The sequence below is a fragment of the Typopeltis vanoorti genome, chromosome 6 (genome assembly GCF_054136105.1).
Source record: "Typopeltis vanoorti isolate ZY-2024b chromosome 6, IOZ_Tvanoo_1.0, whole genome shotgun sequence".
In the NCBI taxonomy this organism is placed as follows: Eukaryota; Metazoa; Arthropoda; class Arachnida; order Uropygi; family Thelyphonidae; genus Typopeltis; species Typopeltis vanoorti.
In genome coordinates, this window is record NC_143554.1 from 110,126,148 (window position 1) to 110,143,455 (window position 17,308).

Here is a 17,308-nt window from a genome sequence, read left to right on the forward strand (position 1 = left end):
TGAGGGAAAAGCATATACTGCCATTTTCTTGGACTGAGCAAAGGCATTTCACAGGGTGCCACATAATAAACTGATATTTAAGTTGCAGCACATGGGTTTGAATGTCAGGTTGGTCAACTGGATTCAGGATTGGCTGTCCGATAGGTATCAGATTTGTGTATGGTGGAGTAGTTTCAAGGAGGCAGAGGGTTACAGTGGGGTCTACAGGGCTCAGTAGTGGGACCTATATTGTTTAACCTTTATATCAATGAGATTGTCAGTGGATTTCAGAGGGGATATTCAGTTGTTTGCGGATGGTGTGAAGCTGGGAAGGGTTATAGTAATAGTGCAGACGTGGTAGCCCTGCAAGAGGATTTGAATAAGCTAGACAGATGGGCAAATGAATGGGAGTGTCGGTTTAATGCAGCAAAATGTAAGGTCTTGAGGTTTGGGACACATCGATGGGACGCTGCATACTCTATTGGAGGAAGTAGGGGAGACAAGAGATCTGGGGTTGATGATTGATAGAAACCTGAAATTCAGGGGACATATTGCAAAGGTGGCGAAGGTAACACAGAGGATTGCTGCAATAATGAGAAGGACGCTGACCTGCAGAGACAAAAGAGTTATCATTCCATTGTATAAGACCCTGATCAGACCACACTTAGACTATTGTTCTCCTATTTGGTCCCCAGGATTTGAAGGGGATAAATTAACTGTGGAAAGGGTACAAAGGTGGATAACAAAGATGGTACAATGTTAATTATCAGGATCAGCTGAGGGAATGTGGACTGCAGAGTTTGGTGGATAGAAGAAGGAGAGGTGATATGATAGAGACTTTTAAACTGTTGACAGGCGGTTACAGGGTTGACACTGGGGAGTTCTTTCGCTTGGTTGAACAGAGGGAAGGAGTGATGACAAGGTGGCCATCCCTGGAAGTTACAGAAGGAAACTGTGAGCAAGAGGGTGAGGAGTGGTTTCTTTGCATGGAGGGTGGTTGAACCATGGAATGCATTGCCTGATGGAGTGGTGAGATCGCGAACAGTCAATGTGTTTAAGGAGTGATATGATAGACTGTGTGTTTCCTAGGAGGGCCCTCCCTCGATGAGTATTGATAGACTTGTGTTTCTTAGAAAGGACCTCCTACGATAGGTCTTTGACTCCATGGAGGCCTGAATAATAATAATAATAATAATAATAAAAAATCAAGCATACAACATAAAGCAAGACAAATAAAACTACTGCTTTCCATAGTAGAAAACCTTGAAATTAAAAAAAAAAAAAATTAACTGACTGGTGGTTAATAATATCTGTGAATATTCAAACAGATCACTTTAAATGTTTTATTTATTTATCTATCAATGCAATATCTGAAAATAAAGGTTTACATACCCGGGATACATTTCTTACAGCAGTCACCAGGAAGTAATTGTTTGGTTTCATTCTGAAATTAAGGACAAACAATTTTTAATAATTATTACTTATTAAAAGTAACAATATAAGGGTATATAATTACACATGGACTTTCAAACATTTATTCTCAAACATCAAGAGTGTTATAAGATTAATTGCAAGTCACATTTTCAAGCAGTACCCTGTTCATCTATCAATCTTTTTAATAAAGATTTTTTTTATTAATAATTAACAAAATTTCAAGGAGGGGAAAAGGAATATATAAGGCCATCCTTAACCTCATATTCTTTTTCCTTTCAACTTCTTTTCTTCTAGGAATAATTCCTGAATTAAAAGGTACATTCTCACCAATTCATATATCTCTATCATAACATCTTTCTCCATCTAGCAAGTTCTGCTGATTGTATTCCCTCTGACAAAAACATTCAGGAGACTTTTATGCTCAAACTGAATCAAATATGTTTGAAATGTCAAGCTAGAATTCCTATCAAATTGTGATGACCCAAAAGTTCAATCATCATCATCTGCTGTTGAAGCAGGGACAGCTTGTTCTATTATAATTCTAAGCATGTTGGCCAAATGAAATTTTGGAATTTGAAGTGAAACATCATCATCATCATGCAGATGTGACTTTTGCGTTCTGCAAGCTTTTAAGGAATATGAGTCAATTTAAGTACTTTAAGAAGTGGTAGACATATCATGTGAATGATGTAAGATAGGATTGAGAAAGAGAGTAAAACTGATGAACATAAGAATGATGGTGTTGATTATTATGTGAAGAATGAAGAGTAGGCCATAATGAGAGAGAGAGATTACTAACATGGAGTCCTTCAGATGATGAACCATACAACTGGGAGAGGAAAAGCATCTGGCAAGTTCTAATAGTAGAGAAGAGAAAGAAAGAAAGAAGCGGTATGATGGGGAAAAGGGAATGCTTAGCTAAGCAAGAACAGGAGAGTTAAAAAGAGAATTTTGTATGACAATTCCATGATAAAAGTAGGGCTTCGTGAAAGCATGATGAAATCATGTTTCCCAGGTGTGAAGATTAACGATGTTAGTGAGGCTATTAAGATCCAGAAAGGCAAAGTTAAAGAGTTGATTATTTTGATGAGTACAAATGATCTGAAGGGAGACAAGGGTGGTATGATGAAGGACCTGAAAGAGTCACTGAAGAGAAGAGTGAGAGAGTAAAGACAGCCAATCTTGTTATCATGGTATAATAGTCGTGAGTTGAGGAGGGCAGGATTGCAAACAAATCAATGTGTAACTTATACAGGAGGAATGATGTGCAATTTGTGGATGAGTGACGTGAGTTTGATAAATAAAAGGACTTATACAGGGTGTCCCAAAATTCACGCAAGAAGTAATTTTGATAGAAAACACAGGTTTTTAATTAAAAATTGTAATTTCTTATTGATTCATAAAGTATACAGTATAGGGCTATGCATGGAATAGCATATCGGGTAAATGGCCTCCACAGCTTTGCTGGCACATACACACTCTTTTGTCGAAATTTTCCATGACGTTTTGCATAAATGTGGCTGAATTTCGTTGATACAGCGCTCAATTTCCTCCTTCAAGGCGTGGGTGGTCATGGGCTTGTTGGCATAAACCTTAGACTTCAAAAAACCCGAAAGAAAAAAGTCCAACGCCGTTAAGTCACATGATCTTGGCGGCCCATTCTGATCACCTAAACGGGAAATTACATGACCAGGAAATGACTCATGCAGTAAATGAATTGTTTCTCGGGCTGTATGGCATGTGGCACCGTCTTGTTGAAACCACATGTCGTCCACATCCATATCTTGCAATTTAGGCACAAAAAACTGAATTATCATGTCGCAATAGCGAGCACCATTAACTGTTATTGCCTTACCAGCCGCATTTTCGAAGAAGAATGGACCGATGATGCCTCCAGCCCAAAATCCACACCAAACAGTGACACATTGTGGATGCATTTGTTTCTCAACAATCACTCGTGGATTTTCTGAACCCCAAATGCGACAATTTTGTCGATTAACGAAGCCATCAAGATGAAAATGAGCCTCATCGCTGAAGATGATTTTGTTCGAAAAATAAGCATCCACTTGTTGTTGTTCCATAATCCATTCAACGAACTCTCTTCACTGTGCGTGGTCAGTAAGTTTCAGTTCTTGAGTCAATTGAACTTTGTAAGCATAAAGATGCAAATCTTTCATGAGAATACGCTGTAGAGAGCTTCTTGAAATGCCCAATTCAAGACCACGGTGCCGAATCGATGTTCCTAGACTCTCAGCAACACTCTCACGAACTGCTTCGATGTTTTCTGTTGAATGACTTGTTGAAGGACGGCCAGAGTGTATAAGATCACTAATTGATCCAGTTTCCTTGAATTTTTTAATTAATCTTTTCACAGTTGAAGTTAAATCACTATTCCGACCATATTTTGTACGAAAATTGCGAACTGTAGCTGCCAAACCTTCATTATTTTTAAAATATTGCTCAACAATGAAAATGTGTTGTTCTTTCGTGTAGCGCTCCATTTTAATAACCCTGAACTGTCAGCTGTCACGCTGTCTTTTTTTTCTCGTTGGCAACACTTTACCGCACAAATGGTGCTAAATTTAAATCTTGTGTGAATTTTGGGACACTCTGTATAAGGTGGATGGTTTGCACTTGAATGGATGCGATGTTTGGAGTCTGAGAAAAAGTGCTTGCTGCTGAATGGAGTGAAATAGGAGGTGCAAAATCACGAAAACTAGAACTAATAAACAAGTTGCAAGCAAAGGGTGTATTTAAAAATAGCATGAACAGGAGTTGGAATTATTTTCTGCCTCCAGTTTCAAAGTAAACCAGATGTAGAAATGAAGCAGAAGTTGACTGCTAGTTTACTAGAATCCTATTCAAAATAATCTAAATGGATGTTTTGAACAGAGTGACAGTATGGTTTTCCAAAAAAAAAGAGTGTACCAAGGTGGTTAAAAACAACAACAAAAAAAAACTGCTTATAGACTGATACACTGAAGCCCACAATACTGACAAAACCATCATAAAAAAAACAAAAAAACTAAGTCTGACTTTGATAGGGCTAAGTGCACAACTCCCATTGGCACAGATGGAATCATCTGTGCCAATGGGAGTTGTGCCTTCTGATCTCTCACAAAAGCCATTGGACATAGAGGAGGTTCATGTTAATAATAACAATAATAGTAACTTCATTCATTCCATATACTGAATAAGGCAAAGAAACCTCATTAAAGGAGATCAAAAATAGAGGCTTAAAGTTGCCATTCTCTAGAAAGCAATACAGCAGAGCTACCACCCTGGAGTAGATGGAATCGTAAATGGTGTTTTGGACAATTAAGGTGGATGGAATGGTTATTACTGTAGCTGCAATTTAGGGTTCAGTCAAAACTAGATATGGCCTGGATGTCTGTAAGTGAAGATCTACATCATTTATGTTGGCCTTTACCACAAACTTGAAGATATTAAAGTGATTTATTTAGTAGTTTTTGGTATTTTTAATATATTTTGGTTAGGATTTTTTGCTTGTTTTATAGTTTATATTGGAGGAGAGAAATTTTGAAACCATCAGCAGTGAGTGCAGAAAGTGTGAATGGATTTTAAGGCATTATTCAATTATCTTTATGTATGAGAGAGAGGGTCTATTGCAATGAGCTCTTTGACTCCATGAAGGTCAGATAATAATAATGAGAGCAAACACTGCAATGATATTGCTTGTAATTGAAGAGATAATTCAGGTTTCATGTCCTAACAGAAAATTATAAAATGGATATCATGATACTTTATGTAAAAAATGGCTTCCCACCATATTATGCACTGAGGAGTCTAGTAAAGTGTTTTGCTCACACAATATCCCAGAAATCATATATCTGCTCATGTAACAATTCAGAATTAAGAGCTGTTCCATATGCAGAATGTGTCAAAAAATGAATATGTCAAATCAATGAATGCAGTCAAACTGCTCTCAGTTCTGAATATAAACTTATTTCTTTTCAGTGGTAGTGAAAGTTCTCATGAAGATGAGAGTAGTGATGAATCACAGTGGGCAAAAAGAAGAGACACCAGCAGTTCAGGAAAGTGGTGTTTAAAATTTTAAGTAAGCTTGATGTAACAAGACTGAGGAACAGGATGGGATATCACCACTTATATTACAGAATATGCAAAGGGCTATCTAGTCTTCTGGTAGGCATGTGAACAATTGTGTGAGATCTATTTAAATAACAGCATATTTAAAATGACACGTTGTGCTACATCACAGGTTTTCTGACTTCTCATATGCAAGGTTGATATAAAAAATAATTAAATCATCAATGATCTAACAAAAATTGTTCACATGCCTACCAGAATACTAGATATGGTGATCTTCAGCAAAAAAATACTATAAAAATCTTAAATAACCTAGAAACTGAATAATCTTCTGGTCCTGATTGTATCTCCACAAATGTACCCAAAAGGTGGGCTCCAGAAATAAACACCTGTCATATACGGTATATATATATGTACACTCTTTTATGTTCAGTTGGCACTTATTCCAATACATGGAAGCAAACATATAACTGGCCTCTTCCAAAAGAAAGGGAGATAAAAGTCTGCTGTCAAACTATAAAGTCACTGCCCTCACCATGTCTTTGCAAAATAATTGGGAAAGTGATCATCAGGTAATTTTTTCATGACCTAGATTCCCACCAATTAATCATGTTCTAGTTGTTTATCAGAACGTTTCAGTCTCCCCACCCCTCGTATGTGTGGAGATATCAAAAAGAATAGTTAAGAAAGACAGTATCTCAATTAAAATGCAGAAGTCATTATTTTATTGTGCACCTCTCTGCAATCAAAGGCTCATTATTGGAGGGCTCTCCAACCATCATTCACACAACATGTATAATACTTCTCCTTGAACTCATTCACCAAACTTCTCTGGGAGTCCATTTTGAACATTTACTAGGCAAAAAAAAAAAGTAGTCCTTTCACTCTTATACAATTTCCAAGGTTGACTCCTTGTCTCTCCCTCCTGCCATGTGTGTGTGTGTGTGTGTGTGTGTGTGTGTGTGTGTGTGTGTATATATATATAGTCTTCAGTGTTAATTCTATAAAATGCCTTAACCACCTAAATGCCCACAGGGATAAAATATATGTTGCATAACAATATTATTTCCATAATATCAAAAGGTTATATTGACTTCAATGAACACTTCGCATCCATGTAATTCTGGATGTATATACATGTCAAGGCTGGTATAATGGTTAATAGTTTATATGTTTCTATCATATTCTCTCTTTTTCATTCATCGAAAAATATGCAGACCATCAATCTATTCTCATGGGAAGCATTTCACAGCCTGTAACAACCTTGGTCACTTGCCTCTGGATCCTCTTTACTAATTCCTTATCAAGAATCCAGGTGACCAGATCTGTACATAGTAGTCCACATGTTGTTTTATTAAAGCTTTATAAAGAGGAATAATAACTTCCCTGGGCTAGCTTGTCAGTAAAGTCTTCATCATCATCCAAGTAATCTGATAAGCTGTTTTGGTCGCCTTATTTTTGCAATATGCCCTCTAAACCTGAGCTCAATGTCCACAATAATATTCAATTTCCTGGCTTCATGAATTTTCTGCAGTCCAGCTCCATCAATGTAAAACATATCTAGTAATCTCTTCATCCTAAAGTACATCTTACAACTTGCCACATTAAGCTAACAGCTGTTTTCCTTGGTCTACACACCCACTCTATTTAATAAGTCAGCCTGGAGGATCTTTTCATCATTGTCATTAAACCCCATCCCCATTCTAGCTCATCATTTGCATTCAACTGGATATTTTCTCCTTAAATCATGACTTATATCACTGATGTGCAAATTAAATAGTAGCCCAAGTACAGAGCCTTGTAGTATAACACTATTAGTCACCTGCTTTCTTCAGGATTCAGTTCCTCCATATGCAAGTCTTTAATGTCTATGCATCAGTCATCCTCTTACCCAATGATCAGCTTCATATCCATACCCATTTGCTCTAATTATGTAACAGATTTCCATGAGATATCCTGGAAATTCCATGAGATTATCAAATGCTTTTGTAAATTCCAGTATTATTATTGTGTAGCCATTTCCTTTATCCAACTAAAGTGCCACTCCATTATAAAAAAGAAGCAAATTTCTAAGGCAAGACCTTTCACAAAAACCATGCTGCCACATACTGAGTATCATGTTCCTGTTCACCCAGTGAATTCTACCTTTTACCAACTTATCCAATACTTTAACCACCACTACTCCTGAGATACTGATTGGCCTAGAATTTACTACCTCTGTCCTGGAATTCCTTTATGAAATCAACTATTTTGCTTTCTTTCCCGTAGCCAAGGCTTAAATTAAAAACACTTGCTCAGAGGAGCTGCCAATTCCTTTGCACATTCTTATAATACATGGATAATATTCCATCTAATCCTATGGCCAAATTCGCATTAAGATTCTGCAGTGTAAGAACCTCCAAATAATCTACATCTATTCTCATATCAGTGAATTATCACATCTGGGACTGCAAAATCTCCACCTACAAGGTATGCTCTTGCAAAATGTTCATTCAGCACTTGTTAAAGTCCTTCCTATCATTCATTCTTCATAGTCATTTCTCCTTTTACTTACAACTTGGCAAAAGAACGCTTTGGGATTCCTTTTAGCCTCATTGGTTAGCTTATCATAATTATCATTTGCCTTCCTTGCCATACTGGTCACCCTTTTCACCAGTGTCTGGTAATGTTCATTAACTTGCTGATCACTTTTCTCTTTATATACACTCCACAACTTTCTTTATGCTTTCCACTTAATGATGCACCTCATCCATCTAACTCATATTTGATTTCTCCTCCTGACTCAAGCATCCCCTGGTTAGCTTATCATAATTATCATTTGCCTTCCTTGCCATACTGGTCACCCTTTTCACCAGTGTCTGGTAATGTTCATTAACTTGCTGATCACTTTTCTCTTTATATACACTCCACAACTTTCTTTATGCTTTCCACTTAATGATGCACCTCATCCATCTAACTCATATTTGATTTCTCCTCCTGACTCAAGCATCCCCTGATCATCTTCCATACATGTTAACATCTTTTTCTCTAAATTCTTATACCATGGCACAGCTCCAAGCTGGCAACACAATTTGTCATATTCTCTTCTTAGCTGAAAATTCTGAATGTCTGTCAAATCTCTCAATCAAGACTACATGATCACTCTCCCCATTTGGAGGTAATGTGGCTACCTTGGTTAATGTTCTCTAATGTCCTCATCAGATCCAGCACTCTTTAACTTCGAGTTCACTCTATTATATGTTGCAGCAGTATAATTCCATTTCTTTCCCTCGTTATGACTGTTCCTTTTTCCAATCTATGTTACCACGGTTTAAGTTCCCTATATACAAATTTGCCAATGTGTGAAATCCACATTCTCCCTTGTATCTCACCTCAGCCTATAGAAGCAACCAACTATATATTTCATCCTGTTCACTTCTGTCTCACACCAGGTACCTGCAAATGCACTGTCCTCCACATCCCTGTCCTTCTGATATACTTCAACTAATTCTATTCCTTGTCCTGTTTGAAAACTATGCAGCTCACATCCTATGTACATATCATGATGGAAGTTTTTTCCCACTTGGTTAGACTATAATAAATTTAGTTTAATCCTTTATCCAAATGTAAGCAAACAAAGTTTGTGCCTGAAGCATCTTCAGGACTGAGTCAACTCGTTGTAAAGGTGGACTAAGCTCTCATTATTTGTCTTAGTACCTCCCATAATGCAAAGCACATCTCCTTGCGGACAAGTATAATGATATGCATTAAGGGAAGGGCCACTATCCAGACCGGTTTTGACCTTTATCAAGGTCTCGTCAGTGGGAGCCAGACCCAGAGTTGGTGATACTAAGGTGGAAGTAATGGAGAAGTCATACTTACCTATACGAGTTGCCAAAGGTAAGTATGACTTCTCCATTACTTCCACCTTAGTATCACCACCTCCGGGTCTAGCTTCCACTGACGAGACCTCAATAAAGGTCAAAACCGGTCTGGGTAGTGGCCCTTCCCTTAATGCATAGCATTATACATGTCCGCAAGGAGATGTGCTTTGCATTATGGAAGATACTAAGACAAGTGATGAGAGCTTAGTCCACCTTTGTCATGAGTTGCCTCAGTCCTGAAGATGCTTCAGGTGCAAACTTTGTTTGCTTACACTTGGATAAAGGATTAAACTAAATTTATTATAATGTACATATCACCTCTATCAATCAATCTCACTAATGTCTATAACTTTTAGCCAAGTTAACCTAATCAACAAAAAAATTCTTCCTCCTTAGTTTCAAAATCTCATAACCTCCCTTGTGAATTGTGTTTATTATCCCACTCAATTTCAAAACCTGAGGAGCAACATTCAGCATCATGTGATCATTCTCCCACTCATTCACCTCTAGAATGCCTGCAGCCACCCTTGCCTGCATTCTCCTTAATTATGCCTTGTTCCGAATCCATTCAAATGCAAACCATCAGCCTTATATACAAAGTTCTTTCATCCACTGAACTCACTCCACACTATTCCCTTATGCCTCCCCCCCCCGACACACACCAACTCATTTGCAATCATTGTCCTTCTTCTCAGCTCACCTCTGTCATGCTGTGACAGCAGACTCACAATCGTTACTCACACTCTTCTTATTCACTTGTACCAGCAACACATATCTTCTTGCATACTGCACATTTGTTGCACGAATTTCTACCTGTGAAAATAATAATCTCATTCATTTTCTCTCTTTTCATCCTAATAACATTATTAATATCTTAAATCTTTGTTCTAGGTACACAGTATTGTACCAGGAACAAAGATTTAAAACTGCACAATTGTAATCAATGCACTTCTCTTATGGAGTCTCCATACAAAACTCACTCCTTATCCTTCCTTCCTCTTTCACTCTGATCTCTTCCCTTCCATTGCTCCCTTCTTTTGCTAGCCAGGCATTTTTCTATTCTATCTCACTTTTTATCCTGTGCATGAATTCCATGTAAGCACACGCACACTCTCTCTCTCTCTCATTTCCATCTGGCCATTCTCTTCATTTTGCATGATTTCATTCATGGCATCACTTCTACTAAGTGTACCATTACTCACTGCTACCACTTTACTTACAAGAATAATAACCTCATGGCATCTCACTTGAAGGTATAATAATCATTATAATAATTTCTTTGATGATAAACTTCCTGGAATTAGAAATTAAAATATGTTTGATTAAAATAATAGCAATACCTCTGAACAGGAATTCTCCATGCACTGTTTATCATTGCAGGATATATGTCCTTTCTCACATTTACATTCCTGACATCCTGCATCCCAAATTTCTCCATCCTGAAATACATTAAATACAACTGTAAGAAACTTGATATAATTTTTCTGCTTTATCAGTCAATTCTATACCAATTTTATGAAGAGTGGTATAGAATTGACTTAAAATTAATTAAAATTATAAAGTTATTATTATCAAAGTGATATATATATATATATGTGTGTGTGTGTGTGTGTGTGTGTGTGTGTGTGTGTGTGAAGCACAGCATATAGTGATTGAGTTTATAACTATAAAAAGACACCACTGATTGACACTCAATGGCAAATGAAAATATTCATAAGAATGAGCATAGAGACATGCTCATCCTCATGAGTACATTGAGCTGAACACATCTACCATGCAAACCTTCCAATGGTATTCTGGAATATGAATGTTGTACAATTGGAATCATCACCTATTTGGCACACAAGATGCCAAACAGAACTGGAGCAAATTCAAATAGACAAAAACATGGTTAAGAGGGTGGTGAGCAAACATCAAAGATTACTATATGAGGGAAATGAATCCAGGAGAAGGCAGGAGTGCTACAGGGTCCGTGCTGCAGGGGGGGATCTGTATTTGGGCTGATATTTAATTTGCACATCAATGATATAGGTAATGATTTAAGGGAAAATATGCAGTTGATTGCCAACAATGAAAAACTATCTATAAACTGGGAAAACTATAGCAATAAGCACTTAAGATCATATAGAGATCTTACAGGGTGATCTAAATAGCCTGAGTATGGACAAAAGATAACAGATGTCAGTTTAATGTGAACAAAGGGTAAAGTATGTACTGTGGGCAAAAGAAATCACAAACTGCATACTATATTGATGGAACTGGACTACATGAAAATGCCGAGGACAGGAATTTCTGGATGATAGTAGACAGGCGGTTGCAGTTTAGAGAGCATATCGCAAAAGTGGGCAAAATAGCTTGTGAGATTACTTGGATGTTGAAGAATACAGTGGCAAGCTGAGACAGTGAGATTATTATTCCTCTTTATAAGGCTTCAATAAGGACACATCTGAATATGATTCAATTTATGATTGGCTGGATTCTTGGGGATGAGATGAAGAAAATCCAGAGAATTTCTGGATTCCTCATCCTCTATGAAAGTATTGTGTGAATAACAGTTATATAATCATTTTCACATAATAATATCCCATAATGCAAAGCACATCCTTAAAGACAAATATAATGCTATGCATTATATTTGTTCCACCCAGACCGGTTTTGACCTTTATTGAGGTGATAAAATAAAGGGATGCTCATCATAATGATGAGCATCCCATATCTTGCACCCCTATACTAGAGTAGTTAGTATAGGATTGCAAGAGAGCCTGATAGTATTAGGAGAAAGAAAAGACAGATAGATAGTATGAGAGAGAGAGAAGGCTTCAGCTTCTTTTATATCATCATATAGCCAAAGGCTATCAGTTTCCTTTTTCACCAATCTCATATAGATGAACGACCAAAAGACCAATTGAAACTAGCACAAAAATGACTGACACCCAGGTGGATAGCCTTATCTGAGTTAACTGCCTTGAGTTGGCCTTCTCCAGTTGCTCGAGTCATCCCTGCAATTGACTATAAGACCATTGAATTAAGATGATGGAACTATTTAAAAAACCTCTCATAGCAAAAATAGACAGCATTTTATCTCTCCCCTGGTGAATATTGCATAATGTGGGTGGTCTACATCAGAGCTTCTTAAACTGTGGGTCGCAACCCCAAATGGGGGTCACATAACCGAATGTGGGGATTGCAAAAAAAATGGGAAATAGTAAAAGGTTTCTGAATGCACAACAACCAAAAATTAATTCATATTCGAGGCTATTGTTTGTAATTCTTTATGTAAATGGTAAAATTATATGTATACCAAAGAATTGTTTTAAAATAAATTTCTTTATGTTTGTATTATCAGTAAATGTTTGATTTGTATATCTATTTTATATACCTATATACTCGGGGTCGTGTAAAACTTTCTTGGGCGAAAAGGGGTTGCGAGTGGAAAAAGTTTAAGAAGAGCTGGTCTACACCACTAGTCAAAAATTTGATATCTTCTAGACTGCTTCCTTCTAAGTACAAAAATCGTCTGACAGAACAATAAAATTTCCGCAATACAATATTATAAAAAGCATTAATTAATTTATAAAATTAATTAATATTATAAAAAGCAAAAATATTAAAAAGCATTTGGATGTCATATTGCTGGTTTTCAAATCAGTCTTTCTTTCTAACCTACCATAAATGGTATTTTAATTCATTAATTATAACAATCAAAATTCTCTTCCCATTGCTGATAGGTGGTGAGTATTGTAAAAAAAAAAAAATAGACTGTTCTGTTGTAAGTAATGGAATGCTCAACACATTACATAATCTGTTCCAAATACAGAGGGCAAGAGGGCAGCTGTAGATACATGTTTTACTGTTTCCAATCGGTAACAGATGTCACAGATTGGATCTCCAATGTTAAAGTACCTCCATTTGATGGTACTGACTGGAAAGCAGCCATATGCAATTCTTCAAGCAAGATTCCTCTTGTTAGGTATCCTTGGAACTTCAATAAGTTATGAAACAAAGTGTTGTTGTCAGTACCTAACTGTGGAAGTTCATGGAGAAAGAAATTAAAGATTTCTTTATACCAAATTTTACTGTTTTTAATGGAAAGAATGTCAATCAGTGTTATAACAGTCTTCTTAGAGTTAAGCACAAAGTATTCAGGAACAATTTCAGCTTTTGGACCTTTTAATCATTTACTCCAAACAGGGGAAGATGAAAACCCAGGTAGTACCAGAAAAGGTCTACAATATTTTATGAATTTTTGAAGCTGTATTGCTTGAATAGCAGAATTTTAAGACTGGAAGCCCAAATCCTACATGCTTCTTTGATAGTTGAAGAAATTCCTTTTTAACTTCTTGGTATTGGCTAGACCAAAAAAACTGCACAGGCTTACTATATAATTGCTTTTCTTCAGCTTCTGTGATGTCTGTAATATTTATTATGTACAACTGAGCAGGAAAGATTACGGTTTTGAGTACTATTTGGCTTCAGAAGAAAACGAAAGTAGCCCTATTTTCCAGTCATCTAAGGTTTCAAAGTTCTTGTACATAAATTTTTGACCTGGTAATATTTGGTAAGTGAAGAAGGGAATTCCAAGTATAATGAGAGGTTCTCTCTCTCTTAGGGGTTAGTCCAAAAGGAATGCTGCCAAGATCCCACTTTCCATAAACTTTAATTTTGTCTTGTCTGCATAAGTAGTTAATCCACTGATCTTTGCAAATTTTTCCAAAATACTAAAAAAGATATATATGGAATCAGTATCCTTCAAAGTGCCCACTACATCATCAGCATATGCTAATACCTTCTTTTCCTTCATAGTTGAAGGAACTGTTATTCCTCACACAGCATGTGTATTGTCATCCTGTAAGAAAGGTTCAAGAACTAGTGCAAAGAGCAATAGACTAAAAGGACAGCCTTGCTTGACTCCTTTTTGAATTTTACCGAGTCTGACAGGAACCCATTAACTAGGAGGCAGGTAGTTGAATTGGTATAGGCTCCTTTGATAACAGTAGCGGCTTTTAACTACATCAATTTGCTGGAGGATGTGGAACAGAAAAGGATGCCGGACCTTATCAAACGCTTGAGTAAGATCTACTGATAGCATTGCCATCAACTGCTTTTCATATTAACTAAGCTGATTAGATCACATAGCATGAACAGATTAAATTCTACTGCTCAGCCTGGAACTCCATACACCTATGTGCTTTTAAGTCTGTATCTCATTTCCACTTTAAAGCTGTTATTGATAATGCAGAAAAATATCTTGCAGTCAGTATTAGATAGAGAAATAGGTCTCCAGCTGATGATCAAGGTGTGATCTTTATTAGGTTTTGGAATGAGGATGGTATGGCTTGCTACAAATTCATTTGGTATGTGTCCTGACGAGAGAAAAGAATTAAATAGTATGACTAGGATGGGAAGAATAAAATCCCAGGTCTTGTGGTCAAGTTCTTTCTCTAGATTATCAGGTCCTGGTAATTTTCTTGCCTGGCATTCTTTATAGGCTGTGGTAACTTCAGATGCTGTAATGGGTCTACCAAGCCCATCTTGGATATGAACAGGAAAGCTATTAATGCTCCAATAGTTATAATTTCCAACAGTACTACTGTCTTGAAACAGATTTTTTTTCGTGTTTTTGAAAAGAGTTAAGGATGTCCTGAGTGGTGGACATGTCTTTACCATCAACACAAATTTGAGTTATAGTCCTTTCTTTGCAGAATTTAGTGAATTGTCTACTGAAGAATGCAGCTGAAGGGCTATCTGCTAAGTGGTGCTGTATTCTTATTTTAAAAATTTCTTTCTTTTACTTGTTTGAGGTTTAATCGGTGGGAGCCAGACCAGGAAGTGATACAAAAGTTGAAGCAATGCATAAGTCATACCCCCATATACAAGTAGCCAAAGGTGTCACACCCTATTCATTACTAAAATACTCTGGATTAGAGACAGATATTGAAAGTTTTTTCACTTGGTTATATTATAAATTAAAGATGCCAAATAATTATATTCTTGGTTTCACCTTTTATCCAAGTACAAGCAAACAAAGTTTGTGCATGAAGTCACTTAACAAGTGTGCTACATGTATATACACAGGCTAATGACTTCACATCAATTGCCTTAGTATCCCATAATGCAATGCTCATATCCTTACGGACATGTATAACGCTATGCATTATGAGAAGGGCCACTACCACCCAGACCAGTTTCGCCCTCTGTTGAGGTCTGTTTAAGTGCAGGGATACCTCTCCAAAAACTTAAGTAGACTTTGATATCACTTCTGGGTCTGGCTCCCGCTGATGAGATCTCAACAAAGGTTGAAACAGGTCTGGATAGTGGCCATTCCCATAATGCATAGCATTATACATCTCCATAAGGATATGAGCAATGCATTATGAGATACTAAGGCAATTGATGGGAAGCCATTAGTATCTATATACAAGCAATTTAATCACGAAGTGACTTCATGCACAAACTTTGTTTGCTTGCACATGGATAAAAGATGCCAAGAATATAATTTCTTGGCATCTTTAATTTATAGTATAACCAAGTGGAAAAACTTTCAACACCGTTTTACCTAGCTACCACCCTCCAAGTAAAAAATCTAATCCTCACATACACTTGCTAACTACACTTTTACACTGTTTCCAGGGGATGAATATTTCAGATAATTCCTGGATTCCTCATTCAGAAGGTAGCTGAAGGTCTGAGTAAAAAAACAAGACTAGCTGATAGTCGGAAAGAATGGATATGATAAAAAAATATGTTATGAAAGGAGTTTTATAGGATTCACACAGAAGACTTTTTTCAATACATGGTAGGAAGAAGGAAATCAACCCCAGGAAAATTGGTAACAGTGTGGTTAGCAAGGCATGCGAGGAGTATATTTTTTGCTTGGAGGATGGTGACTGAGTGAAATGGATTGCCAGGGGAAGCTGTGACTGCTTCATCAGTGAATAAGTTCAAGGTGAAGTATCATAAGTATTGAATGAATAATGATTAGCATGGACATTCCATGATCAGTCTGTGACTCCATAGAGATGCTGGTAGAATACAAACAAACACATGGATGTAAATGAAAGTTATTAAAAAGTAACATGAGTTTCACCTGATAGAATAATCAGAAATCAAATGGACCACGTTTTGATTGATGCAAGATATGTTTTGGATATTATGAGTGTGAGAAGTTGCAGGGGAGTAGATTGTAATTCAAACAATTTCATGTAAAAATTATATACATGCAAAGATCACAGAATGAAAAGAATACATAAAGAAAATCAATGAAAATGAAGACAAAGATAAGAAAAAGTAGCAGAAGGTCAGAGAAGAGAGGAATGGTTTGATGAGAGAGAGAGAGAGAGAGAGAAGTCACAAGGAAAGGGAAAAAAAGAAAAAGGCTACAAAAAAAGATGAAACAAAAAGAGAACAATAGCAGATAAAGAATGTAGAAGAAAGAAGAGAGAATATGAAATATTAATATTTGAGAGAATGGAGATAATTGAAAACCAGAAATGAACTGGAGTTCTATTTGATTATGCAGGAAATAAAGAATAGTATTTTCAACCACAAGTCAAGAAATTTAATAGAAGATAAGGAAAATATGCTTAAGAGATGGCGTGATTATTTTAGAGTTCTTAAATGGATTATAACTGGTAACAAAGGGTGTACTGAGGAAGCAACTGAAGAAAAGAAAGTGAGGAAAAAATATTATTGGAGGCTCCAACACTAGAAGTGAAGTCTTATTTAATGAGGAACACAAAACACCTGAAGAAGATAATTTAACAACAGAATTAATAATATATGGAGGAGGGGGAAAATTGAACCAGCATGTTCATTAGTCAATAAAGAAGTTTGGGAGAAGGAATGAATATCAAAACAATGGAGAATTTGAATGGTAAAGGCATTTTTGCAAAAATGGCAATAATAGAAATCCTCTTCTTTTTTCCCTCCTCTTCCATGAATGACAGTTCTCAGATTCTTGTCTT

General features: G+C 36.6%; 1 protein-coding gene across 2 annotated transcripts in view; it reads right to left on the reverse strand.

The window, feature by feature from the left end:
• LOC150105803 (sushi, von Willebrand factor type A, EGF and pentraxin domain-containing protein 1-like) overlaps positions 1 to 17,308 on the reverse strand; it is a 358,579-nt gene that overhangs the window by 94,182 nt on the left and 247,089 nt on the right. For both annotated transcript variants that reach the window (XM_090394354.1, XM_090394355.1), the window contains exons 29-30: positions 10,685 to 10,783; positions 1,372 to 1,423 (exon numbers count right to left, since the gene is read on the reverse strand). In XM_090394354.1, the coding sequence (XP_090250480.1) occupies positions 1,372 to 1,423; positions 10,685 to 10,783 (151 nt within the window). The remainder of the gene's footprint in view (positions 1 to 1,371; positions 1,424 to 10,684; positions 10,784 to 17,308) is intronic.